Source organism: Ochotona curzoniae, unplaced genomic scaffold (assembly GCF_017591425.1).
Source record: "Ochotona curzoniae isolate NIBS_2020 unplaced genomic scaffold, NIBS_Ocur_1.0 patch353, whole genome shotgun sequence".
Lineage (NCBI taxonomy): Eukaryota > Metazoa > Chordata > Mammalia > Lagomorpha > Ochotonidae > Ochotona > Ochotona curzoniae.
Window position 1 is genome coordinate 304,850 of NW_024466921.1, and position 21,663 is coordinate 326,512.

A 21,663-nucleotide genomic window follows, 5' to 3' on the forward strand; every position below is an offset into this window, starting at 1 on the left:
TTGGTTCCCACCTCTCACTTACCACTCAATTATCCTACATGTTTCTTACCTTGCACAATCAAGTAAACTTGGGAGGTCTTGGGCTCATGCTGTGTCTGTACGGAGCAAGTATAGGAACCCTCATCATAGACATCCACCTTCTGGATTCGGAGGCTGTATTCCAGAGAATGGCGCTTCTCCAGCTCAACCCGGGGATCCAGAGACCACTTGTCATGTCCAGCGAAAATGATGCCAGAGCGGTTCAACCAGGCCACCTTTGAGTTCTTGTCTTCTACAACACACCTGCCAGATCAGAGTAACGATGTTAGCACCTTACCCACAGCTGTATCTGCTTCCCTTCTTCCATGATTAGAGTCAACAAGATAAATCAAGCAAAATATACAGAGAATGAATTATTGTCCTACTAAATATTTGAGTTTTAACTATTTTTAAAAATTTCTTTAAAATAGAAATTAATACCCAAAAGATGAATATCATTGACTGTAGTAGACTCAATTCAGACATAAACGATTGGAGGATGAGTGATACAGGCAAATAAAATTAAGTTGAACACTGACTTTCCCCTGGATTGTCATCTTATTTAGGTATAGGTCACTGGCACAGATGGGACTGGGAAAATTAGAAATCTGATGTGGCACACTCTATCCTGTCTTGAGTACTGTCTACATTCTTGTGTGATGGTAGAGTCAGGTTACACTCCACGGCTACAGGAATTACACTAGATTACATGTTTGCTGCTAAATTTTCCCAGTTTCAATTGCAATATGTGCAATTTCAAGCATAAATGCAGAGGTGTTGTGTCAAGAAAAAGCAAACATCATCTGGCCTAAGTTTGTTTTCAGCTGCTAAGGATATCAAGTTGTCTGGTGGCAAGACAAAGGACTCCTAGAATTGTTGGTCATACTGAATGAGAACAATTCCTCACTGGAGATGAAGGAACAAGTTGGGTAGTTCATAGTCCAAGTAATCTGAAGGATAAATGCTGATATGAATGACTATTTCATTAGAAATTTTAAAGGATCCATTTATATAAAGTATATGAGAAGGTAAAAGAACATGGGTTGGTAGAAACGTGGATGCTACATGATAAATGTTTTTTCTTTTAATTTCAAAAAAATTTGGCAAAGTAAAATTCAAGGGGGGAAATTAAAAAAAAAACTCTCTATATCCCTTTGACAAGATTTATGTCTATCTTAAAGGGAGATTATCCCAGACCCTGCTCCCAGCTGCAGAGCCAGCTGCTCAACCCTGGGGCATGAAGGGATGGACAGTGTGTCGGGAGAATGATGGCACAACAAGAAAACATTATGTTTCCTTATATTTTCTAAATCAAGTCTAACCCAGGCTTTTTCTTGGGTCAAAACTAGGCATATTCCACATGAATGCATAGACAAGAAGTTAGGAATCTAACTCACATCCAACAAGAAAGGGATGTAGAAGCCAATTTCTACCTCTCCCTGGAAGAATAAAGCACGTGAATACTGTAGCATTTGGTAAATGTCACATGAACTAACACACCGGACAGATGATCACTCGTACCCCACGTCCGATCCCTCAAACTCTACAACCTCTCCAGTGTCTCCTCTATGACATAAATCTTCCTTGTAATTGCTACATGAACTGTAAGGTTTTAGAGTAAAAATGTAACCTGGTAATTTAGGTGACAAACTATATGGGTTTTAGTTTCTTCTCATCCTGTTTGTTTTCATAAACATGTTTAGATTCAGGAACATGTCAGTATCTTTATTCCCAGTATATATTTCACTGCCATTGGGATATTACTGGGCATAATTACACAAAAACAATGATTGTGAACTCCTTTTTCAGGAGCACAAAGCTAGCCTCATAGAAACTTGCTGCTTCAGGGCAGACCTTGTTTTATTTCCTATGTAACAGTCTCTTTTCACATTTTTATTTCTTTGTTTTTTTTTTTTTTTTTTTTTTTTTTTGAAAATCAGAGAGAGTGAGTGAATGAGAGAGATTTCATCAACTAGTTCATTATTCAAATGTTGGTAGCAACCAAGTCTATGTTGAGTAGTAGCCAAGAGCCCAAATTCCATGTGGATCTCTTTCGTGGGTAGCTGGGACTCAAGTGCTTAAGTTATCATCTGCTACATTCTATTAGAGGCATTCACAGGAACCTAGATAGGAGGTAGGGCATTTCAACCCATGCGTATGCATGCATCCCAGCCACAGGTGTCCCTGCTGTTACACAGTGCCTGCCTCTCCTGCCCCAGTCTTTGTGACATTAATTTCTCTGTCTTTAGGGTCATTTATAAACTAATTAATAAGCTGTTTATTGTCCAATACCATATCTTTCACGAAGCTGCTGTATACAGATTTCATAAGCCTTGATTAAAACAGGAAAATGAAGAGAAATTTCTAAATTCAACTTTCTTAGTGTTAAACACTGATTCCATAGAATGTTTTTTAAGAAATGTGTGATGCTGCAAATAACCCCCAGATTTAGAAGGAGCTGCATCCTGGAGTCGGTGTTAACATTTCGAGGGAAGGGATGGAGTAAGTATTTCCTCTTTAAATGAGGTTTCTAAGAGGCAGTGAAGGGCATGGGGGCATAATTTAGAGCGTCCCAGCTCTGGGAAACCTCCTCTTTGTACTACACCACCCCATTCACCTGGCTCTCTCCACTGCACTGCACATGGATTAGTAATTATATTCACCTTATCTCAGGAGCTGATTAAAGATGATGACCCTATTGTAATTTACCTGCTGAGTCCTTGCTGATCTTAGTAACACAAAAATCATTCACACCGGGCCTGGCGGGGTAGCCCAGTGGCTAAAGTCCTTGCCTTCAATGCGCTGGTTCTAATTCTGGCAGCTCCACTTCCCATCCAGCTCCCTGCTTGTGGCCTGAGAAAGCAGTTGAGGATGGCCCAAAGCCTTGGGTTCCTGCACCAGCATAGGACACCCGGAAGATGTTCCAGGCTCCTGGCTTCGGATCAGTGCAGCACTGGCCATTGCGGGTACTTGGGGAATGAATCATTGGATGACAGATCTTCCCCTCTGTCTATCTGATTTCACAATAAAAATTAAAAAAAAATCATCCACACAGTAAATTCTCCATGATATGTATATTACTAAACTGACTATTCTTTAATAAAGTTCTCTTGGGATAATTTCCAAATCTTTATTTACTATATAATAAATGAATAACTATTTCAATGTCCTTCAATCAACAGAATTATCTAATATAAAAGGAAGTGTAAACTTTCTTGTACAGTAATAATCCAGTACTTGAATACAGGATTAACATGTAAGTGAAGAAGAGTGGGAAAAAAATGTTCACTGTTTCCACTAGGAAGAATGATGACATCTGAGAAAAAAAATCCTCTGTATTGCATGTGGGAAATCATAGAAAGGATAAAAAGCACTAAAATCAATTTTAACATGTTGCCCAGTTTAAACATGAACCCTCAATTATCAAGTGGCTTATCTACATTAAGTATAACATGATAACTTTTTTAAAATTTTGTTTTAAAAAAATAGAAAAGGTAAGCATGCAAGATTTTTATCTCTTCTGTTCAGTACATCTGAATCCATAAAACTGTCACAAAAAATCAGTGCATTCATAAAAGTCTCAAGCATTGGATCTCCACAAACATTTTATACCGACTACATTATGCATATACACAAAGTTTCATTGACAATTCCATTCAGACTGAAAAACCTGGGGATTATTCTACTAAAATGATGGATATAATTGGAGAAAGTAAAGAAATGCTATCTTCAGTTTGTACTAATAGATTTCCTAATGGCATATTTACTGACAGGATATCCATGAAAAAAGTGATAACATGTCCATTAGATGTTAAGTCTCCTCAATTGATTCAAGACACATCTCTTAATTTTTAAGAAGTACTGCTGGCTGCTAAAAATGTATCAACTTAGCATTCATCAAATGTACCCAAAGTTAGTATTATTTAAATTTCCTCTGTTTCTCAACAGTATAAGCTGGCATTTATTCACTGATCACAAATAAATACATTTTACTCAACTTCACATCCTTTATATATTCCTGCTTTTTGGATTTTAGGGTCTGGAGTCAATGAAATAAGCTGGATACTAAAAGACATTCATTTATTCCTAAAATGATGAAGAAACAGTCAGATGAATGGTCCTTAAGTGAGGGCAAAGTATATCCTTCAGCATTTGGCTGTTTTGGGAGATGCTTTTTGATTGTTGCAAATGGAGAGAGAGTTGCTGGTACTGCCATAAACTGAGTAAGGCCCGGGCCCCAGGGGTGGGGTAGCAATGGGCCGAGGGGAGGTGTAGTTGCTGCTGCTGAAACATTCTTAAATGCACAGGGCATCCCACAACCTAGACTAGACCCTTAAAAATGTTGACCAGACTGAAACTGGAGAATCCTGAGTGAGATCTTGTCTCTTGGTTTAAATATCCAGAAATACAAGGAAAACAGTGGCAGTTCAATGGTGCTTTTCCATGAGCACATGTTTATAGGTTAAGTATTGCCAGCCAAGGTTTTTAACTGAATTCTACAATAAAGAATAAAATGAGGCCTATTGGTGCTCTAGTTGTAAGCTAATAATTAATGAATTATTAATTCATGAATTCATAATGGCTTTATTTTCATATCTAAGTTGTGCAATCACAGGCTGTTTTATCTCACAAGCTATTGATAGTAAATGACGAAAGGATAACTTGCTTGGCTCATAATTTAATGTTAGAGGAATCATTTTAACCTAAACTTTGGGGATATTTTTCCCTAGCTAAAAATGGTCCCTACCTAGGCTAGAGAAGGGGAAATTCAGTTGAGAAGATTTTGATTTATAAGAGATCTATGAGGATTCAGCCATAACGAAACATTTAAAATAAATTTTATTATTTTTAACATTTGTCCTCAATTTCCCCTTTCTGGGGGCCTGGCACTGTGGCATAGTAAGTTAAGCCTCAGCCTGCAGTGAGGTCATCTCATACAGGAATAGTTCAAGTTCCAGCTGTTCCACTTATGATTCAGCTCCTTGGGGAAACATAGGAAGATGGTCCAAGTAGCTGGACCCTTGCATCCATGTGGGAGACCTAGAAGAAGCACCAGGTTCCTGGCTTCAGAGCAGCCCTTCTCTGACTATCAAGAACTTTTGGGAGTTCATCAGAGGATGGAAGATTTCTCTCTGTCCCTCCTTCTCTTTCTGTAAAACTGCCTTTCAATTAAGAATAAATACATCATTTTTAAAAACCCTTTTTTATAAGATATGGAAGGATATAAAAGAGAATGTGAAGGGAATCTTCAAAAATGCATCACTTCTTTATTTCAATTCTGTTTGCTTTATAACTTCAATCCTACAAATAAAACTCTTAGTGAGTCAGCAAAACTATCATGGAATCATTTCACCCTAGAAAGAAAGATAATTGGGCTGGGAAGTGATGCTATATATTCTCAACATTAAAGTGTGGAATCAGGAAAACGTCTAAGCAGAGAATGAAATGGCTTACTATGAAAATACCTCACACTTGTCTGAGTCAGATGTCCTTAGTCTGGCTTTATAACATTTTAAGTTGAACAAATTTTAAGATCTATGCAAATCTCATTAAGAAAAATATCAAGTTACTTAAAAACCAAATCTAAGGACTATGAGATTATCAATCATTTTCACTACTATATTCTAAAATTAAACTCAGAATTAAACAAAGAATATCTATGGGGATGTGCTGCGGATACTCAGAGCCCCTGCTAGTCTTTGCAGCCACGGAAAGTCACAGATCCTATGCCTCATATGTCCTAGCTCCACTGCTCTTCAGATCTGAGCTGCTTATACTCCTGCCTGCTCTTCTGGTCTCACTTTTTTGCCTATACATGTCTTTTCTCATCTTGACCTTGAACAAAACATGATCTTTCCTTGACAGTTGCCTACTTTCTGAGATTCATATCAAACTGCAGTCCAGTTAGTACCACGATGACATCTACCCGATAAAGCCGATTTCCCTCACACTTACTCCATTGTACATATCCACATACAAGTGCTACGTGTGCAACTGTGTGTACACCTGTGGAAGCAGCAATGCAGTTTCAGGTGAGAGAGCACAAGGATAACAGACCAATGTCATGTGAATCTATTGCCAATCACACTGACTCAGTAATCTGTACGATGGTGATGGAGTATTCGAGTACATACAGGGCATGCATTTTAATTCTGGCCTTCAGCTTGTTCACCACATCTATGACTGGAACACAGGAAATTCATTTAGCTTGCCTGTTTCTCAGTTTCTCCTTAAATAAAGTGGGGTTAATAATTTCTGCTCTAACCCTTCAGAATTACCTTCAGAAGAGTTTCATCAGTCAAACAAGGTGATGTACTTGGATGAATAGAATGTAGTAGCAGACCCCACCTTTATGTGTGCTAAGGTTGCAAGAACAAGGCCTAATCCCTTCCCTTCTCAAAGAGCGAGGAAATTTCTCTCACTTAAGCAACCAAGACCCAAAACCCTTTTCTCTCCTTTTAAGTACAGATTCTCCCTTTTGCTCCCAAAAGAGTGGAAAGAGACAGAGCAAGCACTTGAAATCCTCCAGTTGCTTTTGCTTGGGTCCTTCTTGAATCCCTGTTCCCTGTGAAAAATCCTTCTCACTCATAAAAGGATAAAACTGCACCTCTGAATGCACAAAATTAGTGTGGAGATTCTGCCTCAGATTTGTAGTTAAAGACTTCACTCTGCGCAATTAAAAACAATTCTACAGCTATTTGAAGAACATTTTGTTACCTTTGGAATCATTACAAAGTCAATATAAAAAGCAAGTTTAGTTCTAGGAGGAAAAAATCTAGTTTGTACCATGTTGAGTTTATTCTTTATCTTATTCCAGCAGCAACAAGGGAGGAAAGCGCTTGCAATAAATTTTAATGCACTTAGGATGAGCAGTCTGATGTGTGTAGCATGGCTATAAAGTCAGGAGACTGTTTTCCATAAGTCTTACTTGAAAACCCAGCCCCTTACTTTATAGTCTTAACATAAACCATACAGCATTATGTAAATGTTGTCACTGGAGCTGAACCATGTTATAATATGACTCATCAATACATTGCATGTATTTAGCTCTCATTCAAATCAAATGATGCTAAGAAGTGACAATTAATAAACATTGTACATGTTATAATAGGTTGAGCACACAGTAAGGAGGAAGTACATAAGTACATAAATAAATAAGAAATGAGATGTTCTGTCAGGCTACCATTAGAAAAGGGCTGTGCTTACTAACAATAATTACCCTGTTGTGCCACAGACCACCAGTGCATGTTCGTCCTTCTAACTAACTCTAGTATCGCATCAGCTGACCGTTCTCCCATCCCTCCCACCCACTTTCCCCAATCTCTGGGTACCACTATTCTATTAATCAAGATATCATAATATGCCTAATAAATATGTACAGATTTTATCTGCCAAGGGAAAAAAAATAAAAGAAAAAGCTTCCGTTGTTTATTCTGTCTTCATGGATAGAAGCAGAAGTCAAAGAGATAAAGACAGATCAACAGGAAAAGAAGTATTCTTTCAGTTTTTTTTTTGTGGGAACAGGAAATAGGGAACTCCAGCTGCTGCAAATGGAGAAAGATATTATCAAACAGATCCATCACCGGTGAAGGGAATGCAGTGAGCCCTCCTCCAGCTGACAGGAAGCCAATAGATCACTGAGCAATGCATATCCATCACAAGGACACCGCTCGTGCAGAATTATAACTGACGATTTTTGTGATTTTCCTTTTCATTTGTCCACCACTCACTCTCCACTCCTCCTCACCTCCCATATTTCCTATTACCATTTTTTTTCCTTCTTGGCATTGTCTGCCAAGGGACAAGTAGTATAAGAAGGACTTTGCCCTTGTGTGACCACCTACTTTCATGGCTTTTCCTCATTGTCTCCCAAACTCTTTTTTCCCCCTCATCTAACACTTTTGCTGAAGGCCTCTCTTTCCTGAGTAAGCCTAGAGCCAGATGATCAAAAAAGCTTTTGATGTTACCAAAAAAATGGTCATGAAAGCACGAGCTGATGAGTTTAAAAGAAGGCACATCATGGAGAGCTCTTGAAATGAACTCGGCCTTACTTTAACTGCAATGGTTTCTGGGACTACAACCCCTAAACTACATAAAGCAAAGACCCTGCCTGGTAGGGTGGTGGAGGTGAGGAGAGGTAACTGTTATCTGCAGTTGGGAGAGAATTGGAGTCAAAGGCCATTACTCCTTGTACTATGGCATCTACTGTTTAATACAACTGAAACCTCACAGTCTGAGTTAGAGTTGCATGCATCAAGGTGAAAGTAACACTACCCGCTTGGAGATAATTCCTGTGATTCTTTATCCTGAGGGCGTTCAGTTCACCTGCCCTTGGGCTACTTTCAGACTGTGGTGGAGAAGAGGCATCCTCCCTCACCACTCTCAAAATGTGGCTGTCAAGTCAGCGAGAGAAAGAGAGAAGCAGAATCTAAGTGGACATCAATAGGCATTTTTAGAAATGATTCCCTATACCTTCTGGCTGATCATCACTGTTCTTACAGCAGCTGAAAGCAAATTGTCAATGCTTACACATTTGGCAAGCTCCAGTGTACCATACAAAATCCATCCCAGAAATGCCCTTCCTTGTGGACAATTGTCCAATTACTTAGTTGTACCTCAGCTACAATTTCAAACTTTTGTTTTCCATCTTTTATAGCTAGTTTAATAACATGTCCAAGACCATGTCTTTTGAACCTCTGCTGACTGACAAAGTATCTTCAATAATCACTCAAAGGATGAAGAATTACAAGGACACTGCAAAATGCAAGTGAAATATGATTTTGAAAAATACATTTATTTTACTGCAAAAATGAAAAGCATGCATAGTTATTTTTTTTAATACTCCTATTTTGTTGAACTCAATCCTGACATTTTGAATGTAGGAAAGAGAAGAATCACTAATGACAGAAGTCAAACTGTGGTCATGATATTAGGATCTACCAAGATCCTCCATTTCCCATCTCTCTTTCGTAAGGGCTCTTCCTTCTAATATTGAGGGTAGAAGAAACTCTACCCCAGGTCATTCTGTAAGTAGAAAATTATAACAGCACATGCTTTTCTTATCTTTGCCTGGCATTTTATTTCCCTTTATTTACTGCTAATATTTTCTCTACCGTTCTTTTATCTGTTTTATTTTATACTGTAATCAATGTGCAAAACCAAATTTTTGAAAACAGAAAAGAACACATAGATTGGGAAAAGTGAAACTCAAAGAATTTCTGAAAGTATTAGTTAGAGTGAAACCAGAAAAGTTTTCACATGCATCATTGCCCACTCTCTATTTTGGAAGACTTTAATAGTAATCCTGATATTATTTCATATACTCTGCCCTAGCAACTCATGCATAAGGATTTAAATAAATATTCTGAATTCACATTCAGATGTCACAATGTGGTCTAACTAACATCAACAACAAACCTACTCTTTATGAGCTCATAGAAGGTATCAGTAGTCATCATCAATTCTCCCACTGCTCATCTCCAGAAAAAACAGTGACTTAGAACTTTTAAATTTTTTATTTTTCCCTTTCATTTCACTGCAGTATTAGTTATTATTTTTCTTTCGAGATAATAAATGATGAGAAAGAAAGGCAAGAGGGATGATAATGACTTTCTCTTTTTCCCAGCTCCCTGCTTGTGGCCTGGGAAAGCAGTCAAGGATGACCCAAAGCCTTGGGACCCTGCACCCGTGTGGGAAACCTGAAAGAAGCTCCTGGCTCCTGGCTCTGTATCAGCTCAACTCCAGCCATTGCAGTCATTTAGGGAGTAAACCAGCAGATGGAAGATCTTTCTGTCTCTCATCCTTTCTGTAAATCTGCATTTTCAGTAAAAACACATAAATCTTTAAAAGCTAAAATAAAAAAAAAAACATGATTTGCAGGGAGTTGTTATACTTACGGAGAACACAGGAACTGTAAAATATGATCATTGAAGGTAGCAAATTAGGAACTCTGCTTAAGAGGGCAGAATTGGAGTCTAAGAGAAGAAAGCATATCTTGTTAAGCCTGGAGGATGCTGCCTATAAGCAAATCCAAGTAGATTCTTCCCTAGTCATTGAGATATAAACAGAACTCTGTGGCCCCACAGACTCAGTGTGAGCGCAAGCTAGAGACTTCAGTCATTTCCAAATTCCTTGGCTGTTCTCACTCACTGATTTCTCTTAATTATCAGCATTTATCAACAAAATGGCAAGAGAAACACAAATCAAGATCAAATGATATATTTTCAATGCCAAAGAGCTCAACCAGTTAGCCCCAAGCAACAAGTGAAAGAACAGTCCCCATTGTGTAGTAAAATGTATTTCTTGGAGGCTCCTGTTGTTAAATGTAAATCTGTCCAAGGCAACGTTAAAAAAAAAAAAAGGAGGGAGCAACAAAAGCCAAGCAGAGCCGCATCACTGTTCTATGCAGCACATCCAGCCTTTGTGCACTGCACAAGAATAATTAAGAGATTAACGAACAGCAGATATTTTTGCATCCTATTATTATATTAACTCAAAATTCTCAGTTTCAGATAACATCAAAGATTGAATTCCAGAGCTGAAAATGATGAGGTTATTGTAAACAAAACAAACTGAATAAACATCAGTGTCTTTCAGTGTGACTCTGTACTGCCACACATTTTTCTCACATGGAGAATGGGATTACATTAAGCCACATCACTAAACCTGCTCAGTCTTCCTCCTTAAGGAGTGATGCTAATGTATAACCCCTCCAAAGTCTCCTCCACTTCCCCGCAAGAGAAATATCACAGGAGTGGCATTCCTTCCCAATGGCAGACGAAAAGCTACTGAGGATGTGTTATAAACCAGACTTACAAATGTACTTTTCTTTGCCATCTTCATATAAAATACGTAAAGCCATGGCAAGAGCATGTTGTTAGAAGGAAACTGTTACCTGGGGTGCCCCAGGCACTTTCATCTTTATTATAAATGGGGCACGAAGAGTACTTGACCAGAAACAGACTGAGGTTTGGAAGAGCCAGCTCTTCCCTAAAAGCCTTTCAAAGTTTCACTGGAGTGGAGAGTAGTTAGCATGATGAAAGCACATACAGAGCTCTTGGCTACAGAAGAGGTATTTTTTTCAGTTGGACTAGGGGAAAAATGTTTGCCACAGCTGGTGAAACACATTCCAGGATAAAGGAACAAGAATTGCCAGCCAATCCTTTGAGACTCTCTTCCTGCAGAGTGGAGGCGTGATGCGAAAGGAGCAACCACCGCAAAGCCCTCCCAGCTTCTGCAGTAGACTGACAGGTCGCTGTCAACAGAAGCAGTTCAGGAGACAACTGTAGGAGATTTAGCTCTAAGCTGCAGTTACAGGCTAGCAGACATTGTCATTGACAAACAGCAGCAGAAGTAGCAAATGTCTTTCTCTGATCAATTGAAAGTTTTATACCCTCTGATCAGTGCCTAACAGAAGGTACTTCTGCATCTTGTGAGTTCATTTATTTTCACTGAGACAAGATGTAATTTTTCATCTTCATTAATGCCATTACAGTGCTCAAAAGGTCTATTTAGAACCGCTTAATAAATATTGAAAATATTGATTCCAAAATGTTCCTATTTTGATGCGTAGGCCCATAATGCCTAGGCAAAAGTAGATTTTTACAGAATAATGCAGCTTGTAATCTTAGCAGTCAGCTCTTCATTTTTTTCCCATCCTTTAAACACTCTTATTTTCTTGATCATAATTTATGAAAAATGTGTTTAGTATATTATTGCATAGATTTGCAAGACTATCTGTTTCTTTTCTGTTTCATTAATTCTACTAATTTATCAATCAATTTAGTTAATGATGCTCACTGTCTTCTTACTACTCTCCTGATAAGAGTTTTCTAATGACAGAGATATATTAGTTGGTTATTTTGCATCTATTTTCAGCAGGGTTAAGGTAGTACCAATTACGGATGTTGGCACAAAATCAAGGGGACTCTAGCAACAAGTTAGCAGCAAGTGAAAGCTACTCTGCTTCTGCTAGCCAACAGTGAATTTTCAAAAGTTAAAGTAGGAAGACTTAGATAACACAGGACAGCTCCTTCCCTATAGGTGGGAGATAATTACTCAGTGGGATTTGCTTGGACAGGAGCCATGTGTTCTTCACGAGGCCTGTTTGTTGTAGGGATAAGAGTCTGCACTCAGTCATGAAATGGAGAGTTTCATTCTAACATGGAATGTTGAAAAGCTAAGTCAGAATTTAGAGTTCTAAAAATGCTTTTAACGAGGCAGTTTGTGATCAATACAGGGCTTTCTCCTTAGAAATGTAGATTCTGAGACCACAATTGATTAAAATCAACCATTCTTTTAATAATAGAGAACATATAATTATATGCACGTTAGCAAAAATATTATATAGGTATGATGGAGGGTAGAATGGGAGAGAGAGAGAAAGAAAACTCAGATTAGCTGCAAAATTGAAAACAGCCAAGTGGTATGTACCTTCCATTGGAAGCCAACGAACATCCAAATGACTAACAGAAAATTAACAAGGACTATACTACTGTAATAATGTGGGGAAAATCAGTCAAGGGTGGGAATTTGGGGAGGATTTAGGGAAGTCCCAGACCCTATGGAATTGCAACATAAAATTAAACATTTTATTAAAAAGGCAAAAATAAACCTAGGAAGAATAATTCACATTCTGAAAAAGTATATTCCATTTAACAATTGAATATTGTTATCTGCTCAACCCTTTAATAGTTTTTAAATTAACTATTTATATATTTACTTAAAAGGCAGAGAGAGAGCAAGAAGAGCTCTTGTTCATTTATTTATCATCTATATGCTGCACCTTCTGAGGCTGGGCCAAAGCAGATGCCAGGATCCTGAGACTCAACGAAGCCTATCATGCATGTGGCAAGGATCTGAGACTTGAGCCGTTGATCCCAGTGGGGTCCACATCAGATAAGCTGGAATTAAAAGCCAAATGCCCACACCCTTTTAATATATTAATAGGCAATTCTTTTTATTTATGGTCATACTGATGGTCAAAAAAATCATCGAAAATGACTAGAATAAAAAGATTATGAATTACTTCAAAATATGATTTTATACTAAAATAAACCTTTCTTTTAGTTTTATTTTCCCATCAAAGTTTCGAAGCTCCCTGATATCTATGTCAGAGTTTTAGCAACCTAGGGGCCAGCCTGGGGAATTTGCAATTGGAAAGATTAGAAGCACAATCCATAAGGCAGACTTGGGATTTCCTGGGAATGATTAGCAATGGCCTAGACAAGGGAGGGACTGAGAAGAGAACATTTTCAAAATTAACTGTACTATCTCCCCAGGACAATTTCTCACAAATCTCTAGGCTAACAAGAGCACCAATAACTGTAGCTGCCATGATCTCAGCCTCTGACATTGAACATCGGGATCTCTTTTATATATATATATATATACTGTGAGGAACCTGAAATACTCTCCTAAGTACATGGGAGACCCAGAAGCAGCTCCTGGCTCCTGTATTCAGACAAAGTAAGCTTCTTCCTTTGAAATCATTTAGGGACTGAACCATTGATGGAAGATTCTCTCTCTCTCGCTCGCTCTTGCTCTTCTCCCCCTCTTTTCCTCTAGATAACTCTGCATTTCAAATAGATAAATAAATCATTTTTAAAGTGTAAATTTTTTTAAAGAATGTTAGAATATTAGATTATGCACTCTTTTTCTCAAAGCATACCTTTTAGGCCTTACTCTTTGTAAATCAGATTTGACAGATCAGTAAGTTATGTATGGTAGAAAAGTCTAGAAATATAAAATATTTTTCACTCTATGTCTTATGATTATATTGCAAAATCTTATTTGCATCAAAGCTTTAGTGACGTTTAAATAATGCTTACATCTAATGATATAGTTATACTCATGCAAGCTTTATTAAAATGGTGCAGAATTTAAGTTTGTATGTCTATGCACTTATATATGTGTATAATTTTGAACCCTGATTTTCAACCTGGCTAGATTAGTAAGACATGTTAATAGCAGAATAATTTACCTCTTATCTACTTGTCGGTAGCTTTCAAAAATATTTGTACATATAAAACAATAAAAAGTCTCAAATACCCAATATTAAAGAATGTACAAGTTCCTTACAGATGACGCTAGACTTCAATGCCATCTCACTGTGCTTAGTAAAGCACAACTTAGCTGAAGGTCCTGTTTGCACAAGGCAAACTCTGCTTCACTAACCCCTGAATGCTGCTAAGGCTGTCTCACGCCAAGTTGTCTGTGGCTGTGTGGCAGGATGTAGAAGTTAGCAGTGGCAAAGTATGCAGGGCAGCCTGAAGTTCAACTCTCAGCTGCAAAACATATCAGCTGGGCAACGAAGACAAACTATTTCACTTCTTAAGCCTCAGTTTCTCCACTGACTATTTTGGAGGGCATAATAAATAGTTCATGACATGTAAAGGCCTTAGAATTATAACGAGCACAGAGTAAAAATGTGACAGCTACTAAACATCTATAATACTGTCCTTATACAGTCTATGATAGGATAAGGAAGGATGGGATGTGACACTGTTTATAAAACAAGTGGGCTGATAATTATCACAAGGATCCACAGAACAGTCTTTTTTTTTTTTAAGATTTAGTTTATTTTTTATTGGAAAGGCGGATATACAGAGAGGAAGATCTTTGGTTTGTTGATTCACTCCCCAAGTGAGCGCAACGGCCAATGGGTGCAGGGTCCCAAAGTTTTGGGCCGTCCTCGACTGCTTTCCCGGGCCACAGGCAGGGAGCTGGAAGGGAAGCGGGGCTGCCGGGATTAGAACTGGCGCCCATATGGAATCGTGGCGTGCAAGGCGAGGACCTTAACCACTGCACCATCGCGCTGGGTCCTACAGAACAGTCTTAAGAATATTGACTCAGAGGAAAGCACTAAGATAGACTTCACTGCTAGGTAGAGCTCAACTTCAAAATATGTATAAAGGAAATTGGAGACCATGTTGAAAATGTGGAACTTCATCCAAGTACTCCAGAGAGCAAGACTGTTACGACATGCCCCATGTTTTCACATTTCAAGAAATGGCTACCCACAAAGTCCTTGGTGCCTTGCAGGTTCTAAGAAGCCACATCATCTTGGTGGCTCACAGACTCTATGCTCCCTATCCTGAGAATCCCCAGGCTCCCTTTCCTTGGGGCTGTTCCTCATTAATGGAATTCATCCCACTACAAATGCCCAAGTGACATAATCTCTCTAATTGCTGCTATTTCATTTGTTTCAACAATATGTTATACAAAACTCTAAGTCTTTACTGTAAAATACATGAAATCTATTCTCTTTATATAAACTATATATATATACATATATATGATTTATTTTTATTGGAAAGGCAGATTTATAGAGAGAAGGAGAGACAGAAAGCTCTTCCATTTACTCCCCAAATAGCTGCAACAGCTGGCACTGAGCTAATGCAGAACCAATAGCTTTTTTGGGTCTCCCATGTGAGTGCAGAAGCTCAAGGCTTGGGCTAACCTCTACTGCTTTCCCATGTCACAAACAGGAAGCTGGATGGGAAGTGGAAACTCCTGGACACGATCAGGTGTTCACACGGGATGAGCGCATGCAAGGCGAGGATTTAGTCACTAAGCTACTGCTTTGGGTTCAACATAATAATTTTTTTAAAAAGTTCTCTCTGCTAGGCTTCCCATTGGAACCATAATTTGAAAGAGTTTATTTATCTCTGAAACCACGGGCTAGGAGAAGGATGGATATTTTAGTCCTCTTTGGGTGAGGGCTGATTCATTGCATTACTGCTTATTTTACAAAAAATATATGCATTGCAGAAATGCATTTTTTCTAGTGCCTTAGAGGCTGCTATCAGAAAACCAGAGATCCCTTGATATCATAAAATCCAGACTTGTAATAAAATCAGACACTTAAGAAAGCAGTAGTACCACTTTTTATACACCATATTTAAGAGAAATAGTAACTTTGCTTTTATAAAACACTAAAAATAATACTCTGAACATTTATAATCTTGTGAGAGCTACCAAATAAATTCCACACTCAAAAAAAAAAATGAATCCCTTGGGTAGATTTTAGACTGTAATAGTTCGGTCCATGCTTTGGATCATTCCTCTGTGTGGGTCATAAAGTTGGGAATTTCACATTCCTTGTCTGCTCTGTTTAGTTATTAAGTCAGCAGGATGCAGAGTCTCCGACATTTTATTACGTTTTCATTTTATTTTATGCCACCTGGTTAACAATCAAGTATCACAGAACCCGGTATCTTGAAAATCTTTTTTGCATTATAAGTGGAAGGAAACATTTTGTTTATTATATGGCTCAATATAACTGTTCACATGTTGTGTGCAATCTTAGAAATGCTCTAAGTGAAATTTTTGAGTTGAGTTCAGGTTTTACAAAATTATAAAATGGAAGAAATGTAGCTTGCATTTGCAGGAGCTATTTTGTCTTAATTCACCTAATGCTTTTGTTAGCATTTTTCTGCACAGATTAAATTTAGACAAAGATGGAAGGCACCTTAATTGCATTTGATTAGGCCCATGTTATTTGAGCATCTATTTTGTGCAAGGCACTGCTCAATATATGTGCATAGTTCATTAGACTTAATTCTGACAATAACCTATGTAAAGCAGGGGCTCTATTGATCTTCATTTTGCAGATCAATTAGATTGTTGATGGAATCCAAGGTAAGAGGCAGTAGCCCTAGGGATGGAACTAGTCTGTTCTGAATCTAGTTTGTTCTCTATGTTTATGCAGGACCATAATTCTAGAGCCTCTCTTGGCCTCTGCTATGTGTTCCGCGCCTGTATTCTCAAGTCAAATACTTTCTCATTTTCCTCCCATGTATTTAAGGTTTTCTTTTTTTCCCAGAATTATGTTCTCGTGATTTCTTAATTAAAAAGCATGAGATGTCACTTTTCAACTTCTGAATTTTATGTTTATTAGTTAAATGTAACTATATTTCAACTTTGCTGTGTAAGGGATTCCAGATTGGAGTTCAGCATTGTCTGAGAGCTTGAGGTTACTTTCCTACTAAATTGTAAATCCCAGTGGTTTTATGGAGAAGTCCAAAATAATCTGCTGAGTGTAATTTACTTTTCTGTTCTTATCCCATTTTCATTGCTCCCTGATTCTTGCTTTTATCCTAGTATCCTCAAATTATAACATGAAATGTTTGAAAATTTTATTTCAACCATTTCAGACAGACAAGATATTCTTCAATTCAGGCAGGTTTTATTAAACTCTCAAGTTAAATAGATATTTCTCTTTGTCTAGACACTGTATTTTTTGTAACACTATTGTTAAGATCATAGAGATCCCAAATTTGGCCAAAAAGTTGTGTTTTACTTTCTCCTTTTCATCTTTTTGCCTTATTTGTGTTCCACTGCTGAAGAGGTTTTATTTTTTTATCTTTTAATTTTAATACCGTTCATGGTTTTTACTTACTGCCTTCATGATTTTAATTTTAAAGGCCAGTCATTTTATGGGTACACTATCTTTTTAAAAATTTTTTTTTTTTAATTTGATAGCACATTGGTGATAGAGAGTGGGAGACGGAGAGAGAAATTGTTCTTCTATGCCCTGATTCATTTCACCAATGGCTGTATCTTCAGGACTAGGCCAGGCTACAACTAGGAACAACATATATCCAGGTATCTCAGATGAGCAGCAAGGGCCTACATACTTGGGCCATCTTCAAAGCTGGCAGCCGAGGCTGATTAGCATGGAGCTGGATCAGAAGTGGAGCTTCCACCTAACTCCAGTGAAACTGGCCTACATTCATAACTCTACTAACATTTGCTGGGGGAGATGTGGGGAGAAAGTGGCCCTCCTTCACTTCTGGTGGAAGTTTAGACTTGTCCAACCACTCTGGAAGTCAGTACAGGGAGTGCTATGAGATCTGAAAATTGATGTGCCATTTCACCCAGCAATCCCACTGCCTGGAACATATCCAAAGGAAATGAAACGTGCATATGAGAAAATGACCTGTACCCCTATATTTATAGGAGCACAATCTACAAAGACACAGAAGCAACCCAGATGCCCATCAAAAGAGCAGCAGATAAAAAAAAAAAAAACTGTGGTACATCTACTCAATGGGAAACTACTCAGCTATTAAATTTAGATCATTTGCAACAAAATGGTCCCAACTAGAGACCATTATGCTCAGTGAAATAAGTCAATCCCAAAAGGACAAAGATCATATGTTCTAATAAAGCAACCTTTATATAAAATACAAGATCAATAGCCCTATAAGTAAAATGCATGTGCATACAGTCATCTAGAGGAACAGTAAAATACAGACTATCATACTAAGATGGGAAAATGCAATGTAGTATGCATCTCTGCTTCCAAATCAAAGACACTCGCAATGAAACTGTTAAGTATATCCTGACAATAGCACGCTGGACTTTCTGCCACTCTTCATATCTATAATGTCAGGATACACTTCAATAGCAGAATGATGGACTTTTGACTGTTTTTGAAGAACTATAGTGTTGTAATTATATATCAGATTTATCTGGACTGATGTTTAAAAGTGCCAAATATAATGGCAAGTGAAAAGAAACTCAACCTGTATGTTTATTTTCACAATGGCTTTTGGCCATTTGAAGAGGGACATCTAGACTAAAGGGAAGTAGGGAGCTGGATGGGAAGTGGGGCCACCGGGATTAGAACCAGCACCCAGATGGGATCCCAGCATAGGCAAGGCGAGGACTTTAACCACTACGCTATCGCACCAGGCCCAGATGAGCTTTATTTTTTTACAACAGTTTCATAATTACTGACAATCTGCAAAGACCATAAAAATTATCATAGACTCTACACCAATTTCTTTCATTATTAATATCTTACATTAACAGGGTACATTTATCACAATTAATGGGCTAATATGCATATAATACATTATTAACTAAAGCCCTTATGTTACTTATATTCCCAGAATTTTTATCTAGTGCTTTATTCCTTTACAGCATCCCTCACAGGACACACATTAGTCTCAGGTCTCCTGAGGCTCTTCTGGGTTGTGACAAATCCCAGACTCGCTTGCTTTGATAATTTTGACAGTTTAGGGGATCCTGGTCAGGTATTTTGCAGAATGTTCTTCTGCTGGATTTTGTGGAATGCTTTTCTCAAGATTAAACTGGTGTTGTGGGTTTGGGGGATGAAACCGCAATGATCAAGTGCATTTCTTATTACCTCTACTTGGAAGGGCATATTAGATCAGTACAATGCGTCACTGCTGCTGCTGACCTTGACCACCTGTCTGAGGTCGTGCTGGTTGGATTTCCTCGCAGCAGATTCCTTTGATCTCTTCCTTTGCACTGGATGTTCACTGTTCCCAGCTCACCACTAGGAGGGTGCAGCTGTGTTCCACCTCCTTCAATGTGCAGTAGGTGTAAATTACTCGGGCTTCTCTGTATTGGGAATTTGCTTCTTTCCATACTTACTATGAATTTATACAAGTATGGTCTTATGGATATTTCTTTTATGATGTCTTTTTAAAGACTTTTTTTTTATTCTTTTGAGCTAGTTACATTCCTCAAGAAAGTATTACAATATAATTGCCCCAAGCATGGAAGATTGAAACCAAGACCCCTGCAGATACTAAACTTTATGAATGCGCAAATCCTTTATACAAAATGATATAGTATTTGCATAACCCACATCATACTTTTGTATACTTTAAATCACCTCTACAGTTCTTATAATACCTAAAGCCATGCTAATGCTACGTAAATACAATGTATTCTGGGATAATGACAGGGAAAAGATCTGCACATGTTCACTACAGACATAATTTATTTTCTGAATATTCTGACCCCACATTGGCTAATCCTGTAGATGCAGAACATGTAGATACAGTCTTCTATATTTTGCAGAGGATAAAATGTGGCAAAAATCTGAACTCTTGATAGATAAAGGGGGGTAGAGGTTTGGAGTGTTAGGGTCTTGGGTTCTAATATGCAAACATCGTGTATTCTACCTTTAACTACATCAGGTATCACTGGGCACAGAGTCCTTCGTTTCCCTTTTCCAGATAATGACCTAAATAATTTTGCCTCCTTCAGTCGGACTGAGTCACTCAGGAACATGGGGACAGGGTGATGTCTGTGGGTTCAACTGGTCTTGAACTTCTTTTAGATACTTTTCTCATTTTATTTGCTCCTTACCCTGACCACAATCAGGAAAGATCCCTGATCCCTGCTTTAGGGGTGTAGAGTGCTGCTAACTCCTGACCTATCTGGAAATACTGGAAGACAAATTGGTTCTAGGTTTTCTCTTGTACTGGTTTTGGCTTCCTATTTCTCAACTGATCAATTAGTTTTATTAATTCATCTGCATTAAAACTTCCAGAATTGTTCTAGCTGTGTTAGCCTCTCTTATTCTTATCCTTGCAGAATATTTTTTTAAATCCTTTTACTAAAGGTTTAGTAGAGTTTGCGCAGCAGGAAGTGAGGGTGGAACCATCAGGTGAAAGAGGGGTTGTCAATATCTTGTGTCCATAATCTCATCACAGATTTACTCAGAACTACAGAGCTTATTCCTTGAAACCAGAGGCTCTGTTTTTTTTTCTTAAGATTTATTTTATTTTTATTGGAAAGTCAGATATACAGAGAGGAAGAGAGACAGAGAGGAAGATCTTCCATCTGTTGTTTCACCTCTCAAGGGGCTGAAATGGCTGGAGTTATGGCGATCTGAGGCCAGGAGCCCCGAGCCTCTTCCAGGTCTCTCACGTGAGAGCAGGGCCCCAAGGCTTTGGGCTGCCCTTGACTGCTTTCCCTTTTCGCTTTTCCCTTTTCTTGACTTCAGGGAGCTGGATGGGAAGCGGGGCCACTGGGATTAGAGCCAGTGCCCTGATGAGATCCCAGCATAGGCAAGGCAAGGCTTTTAGCTGCTAGGCTACCGCACTGGGCCCAAAGGCTCTGTTTTACTCATCCTTGTACATCATCATGCACAAACACACCTGATAAATAGCAGAAGGTAAATTCTGATTAAATTCCATCTCAATGAATATAGGATTCTGACTAAAGACTTAAATATAAACCTACATCTAACTTAGTTTCTATTTTCTACATTGGACTTAATATGTACCTGTCATCAACATACGCATTCGTATTTTCAAGTACAAATTGTCATTCATAAGATCCTAAAGAGCAATGCCTTTCATTAAAAAGTGAAAGAGAGAGAGAGAGAGAGAGAGATTCAATTTGTTGGATCCCAACATGGCAGGAGGTCTGGACCATTTTGAGTCCAATAATCAGGAATTATCACGGAATTATCATCCTAGTCTCAGTACCTTGGCCATTTTCTACTGTCTTTCCATGTGCATTAGCAGGAGTTGGATCAGAGGCATTGTTCTGTCACTTCTGCAGACACTCTTGGATGCCAGCACCGAGGCTTACCCTGCTGAGCTACAAGAACACTCCCTAACTCCCTGAGTTTTAAAATCTTACGTGTAGTGAACTCTTTTGAAGTTTCCTAAAGTACAGATCAACCCCAAATTTTCATACAAGCACAAAAATGTCTGAAATATTTACCAACAGATTATAATATACCATTTCATATTTTTAAATTTATATATAAGTATCCTCATTAAATTTAAAAGAAAGATGAGACAAGAAGACAGACATCTTCCATCCATTGTTCACTTCCCCAGTTCCTGCAACATCTGGGCCAGTGTGATG

The 21,663-nt window shown here is 38.2% G+C and overlaps 1 protein-coding gene across 2 annotated transcripts in view; it reads right to left on the bottom strand.

Annotated features, from left to right (window-relative positions):
- Positions 1-21,663, bottom strand: part of LOC121167249 (limbic system-associated membrane protein) — a 611,964-nt gene that overhangs the window by 291,254 nt on the left and 299,047 nt on the right. For both annotated transcript variants that reach the window (XM_040996668.1, XM_040996667.1), the window contains exon 2: positions 50-282. In XM_040996668.1, coding sequence (XP_040852602.1) covers positions 50-282 — 233 coding nt within the window. The remainder of the gene's footprint in view (positions 1-49; positions 283-21,663) is intronic.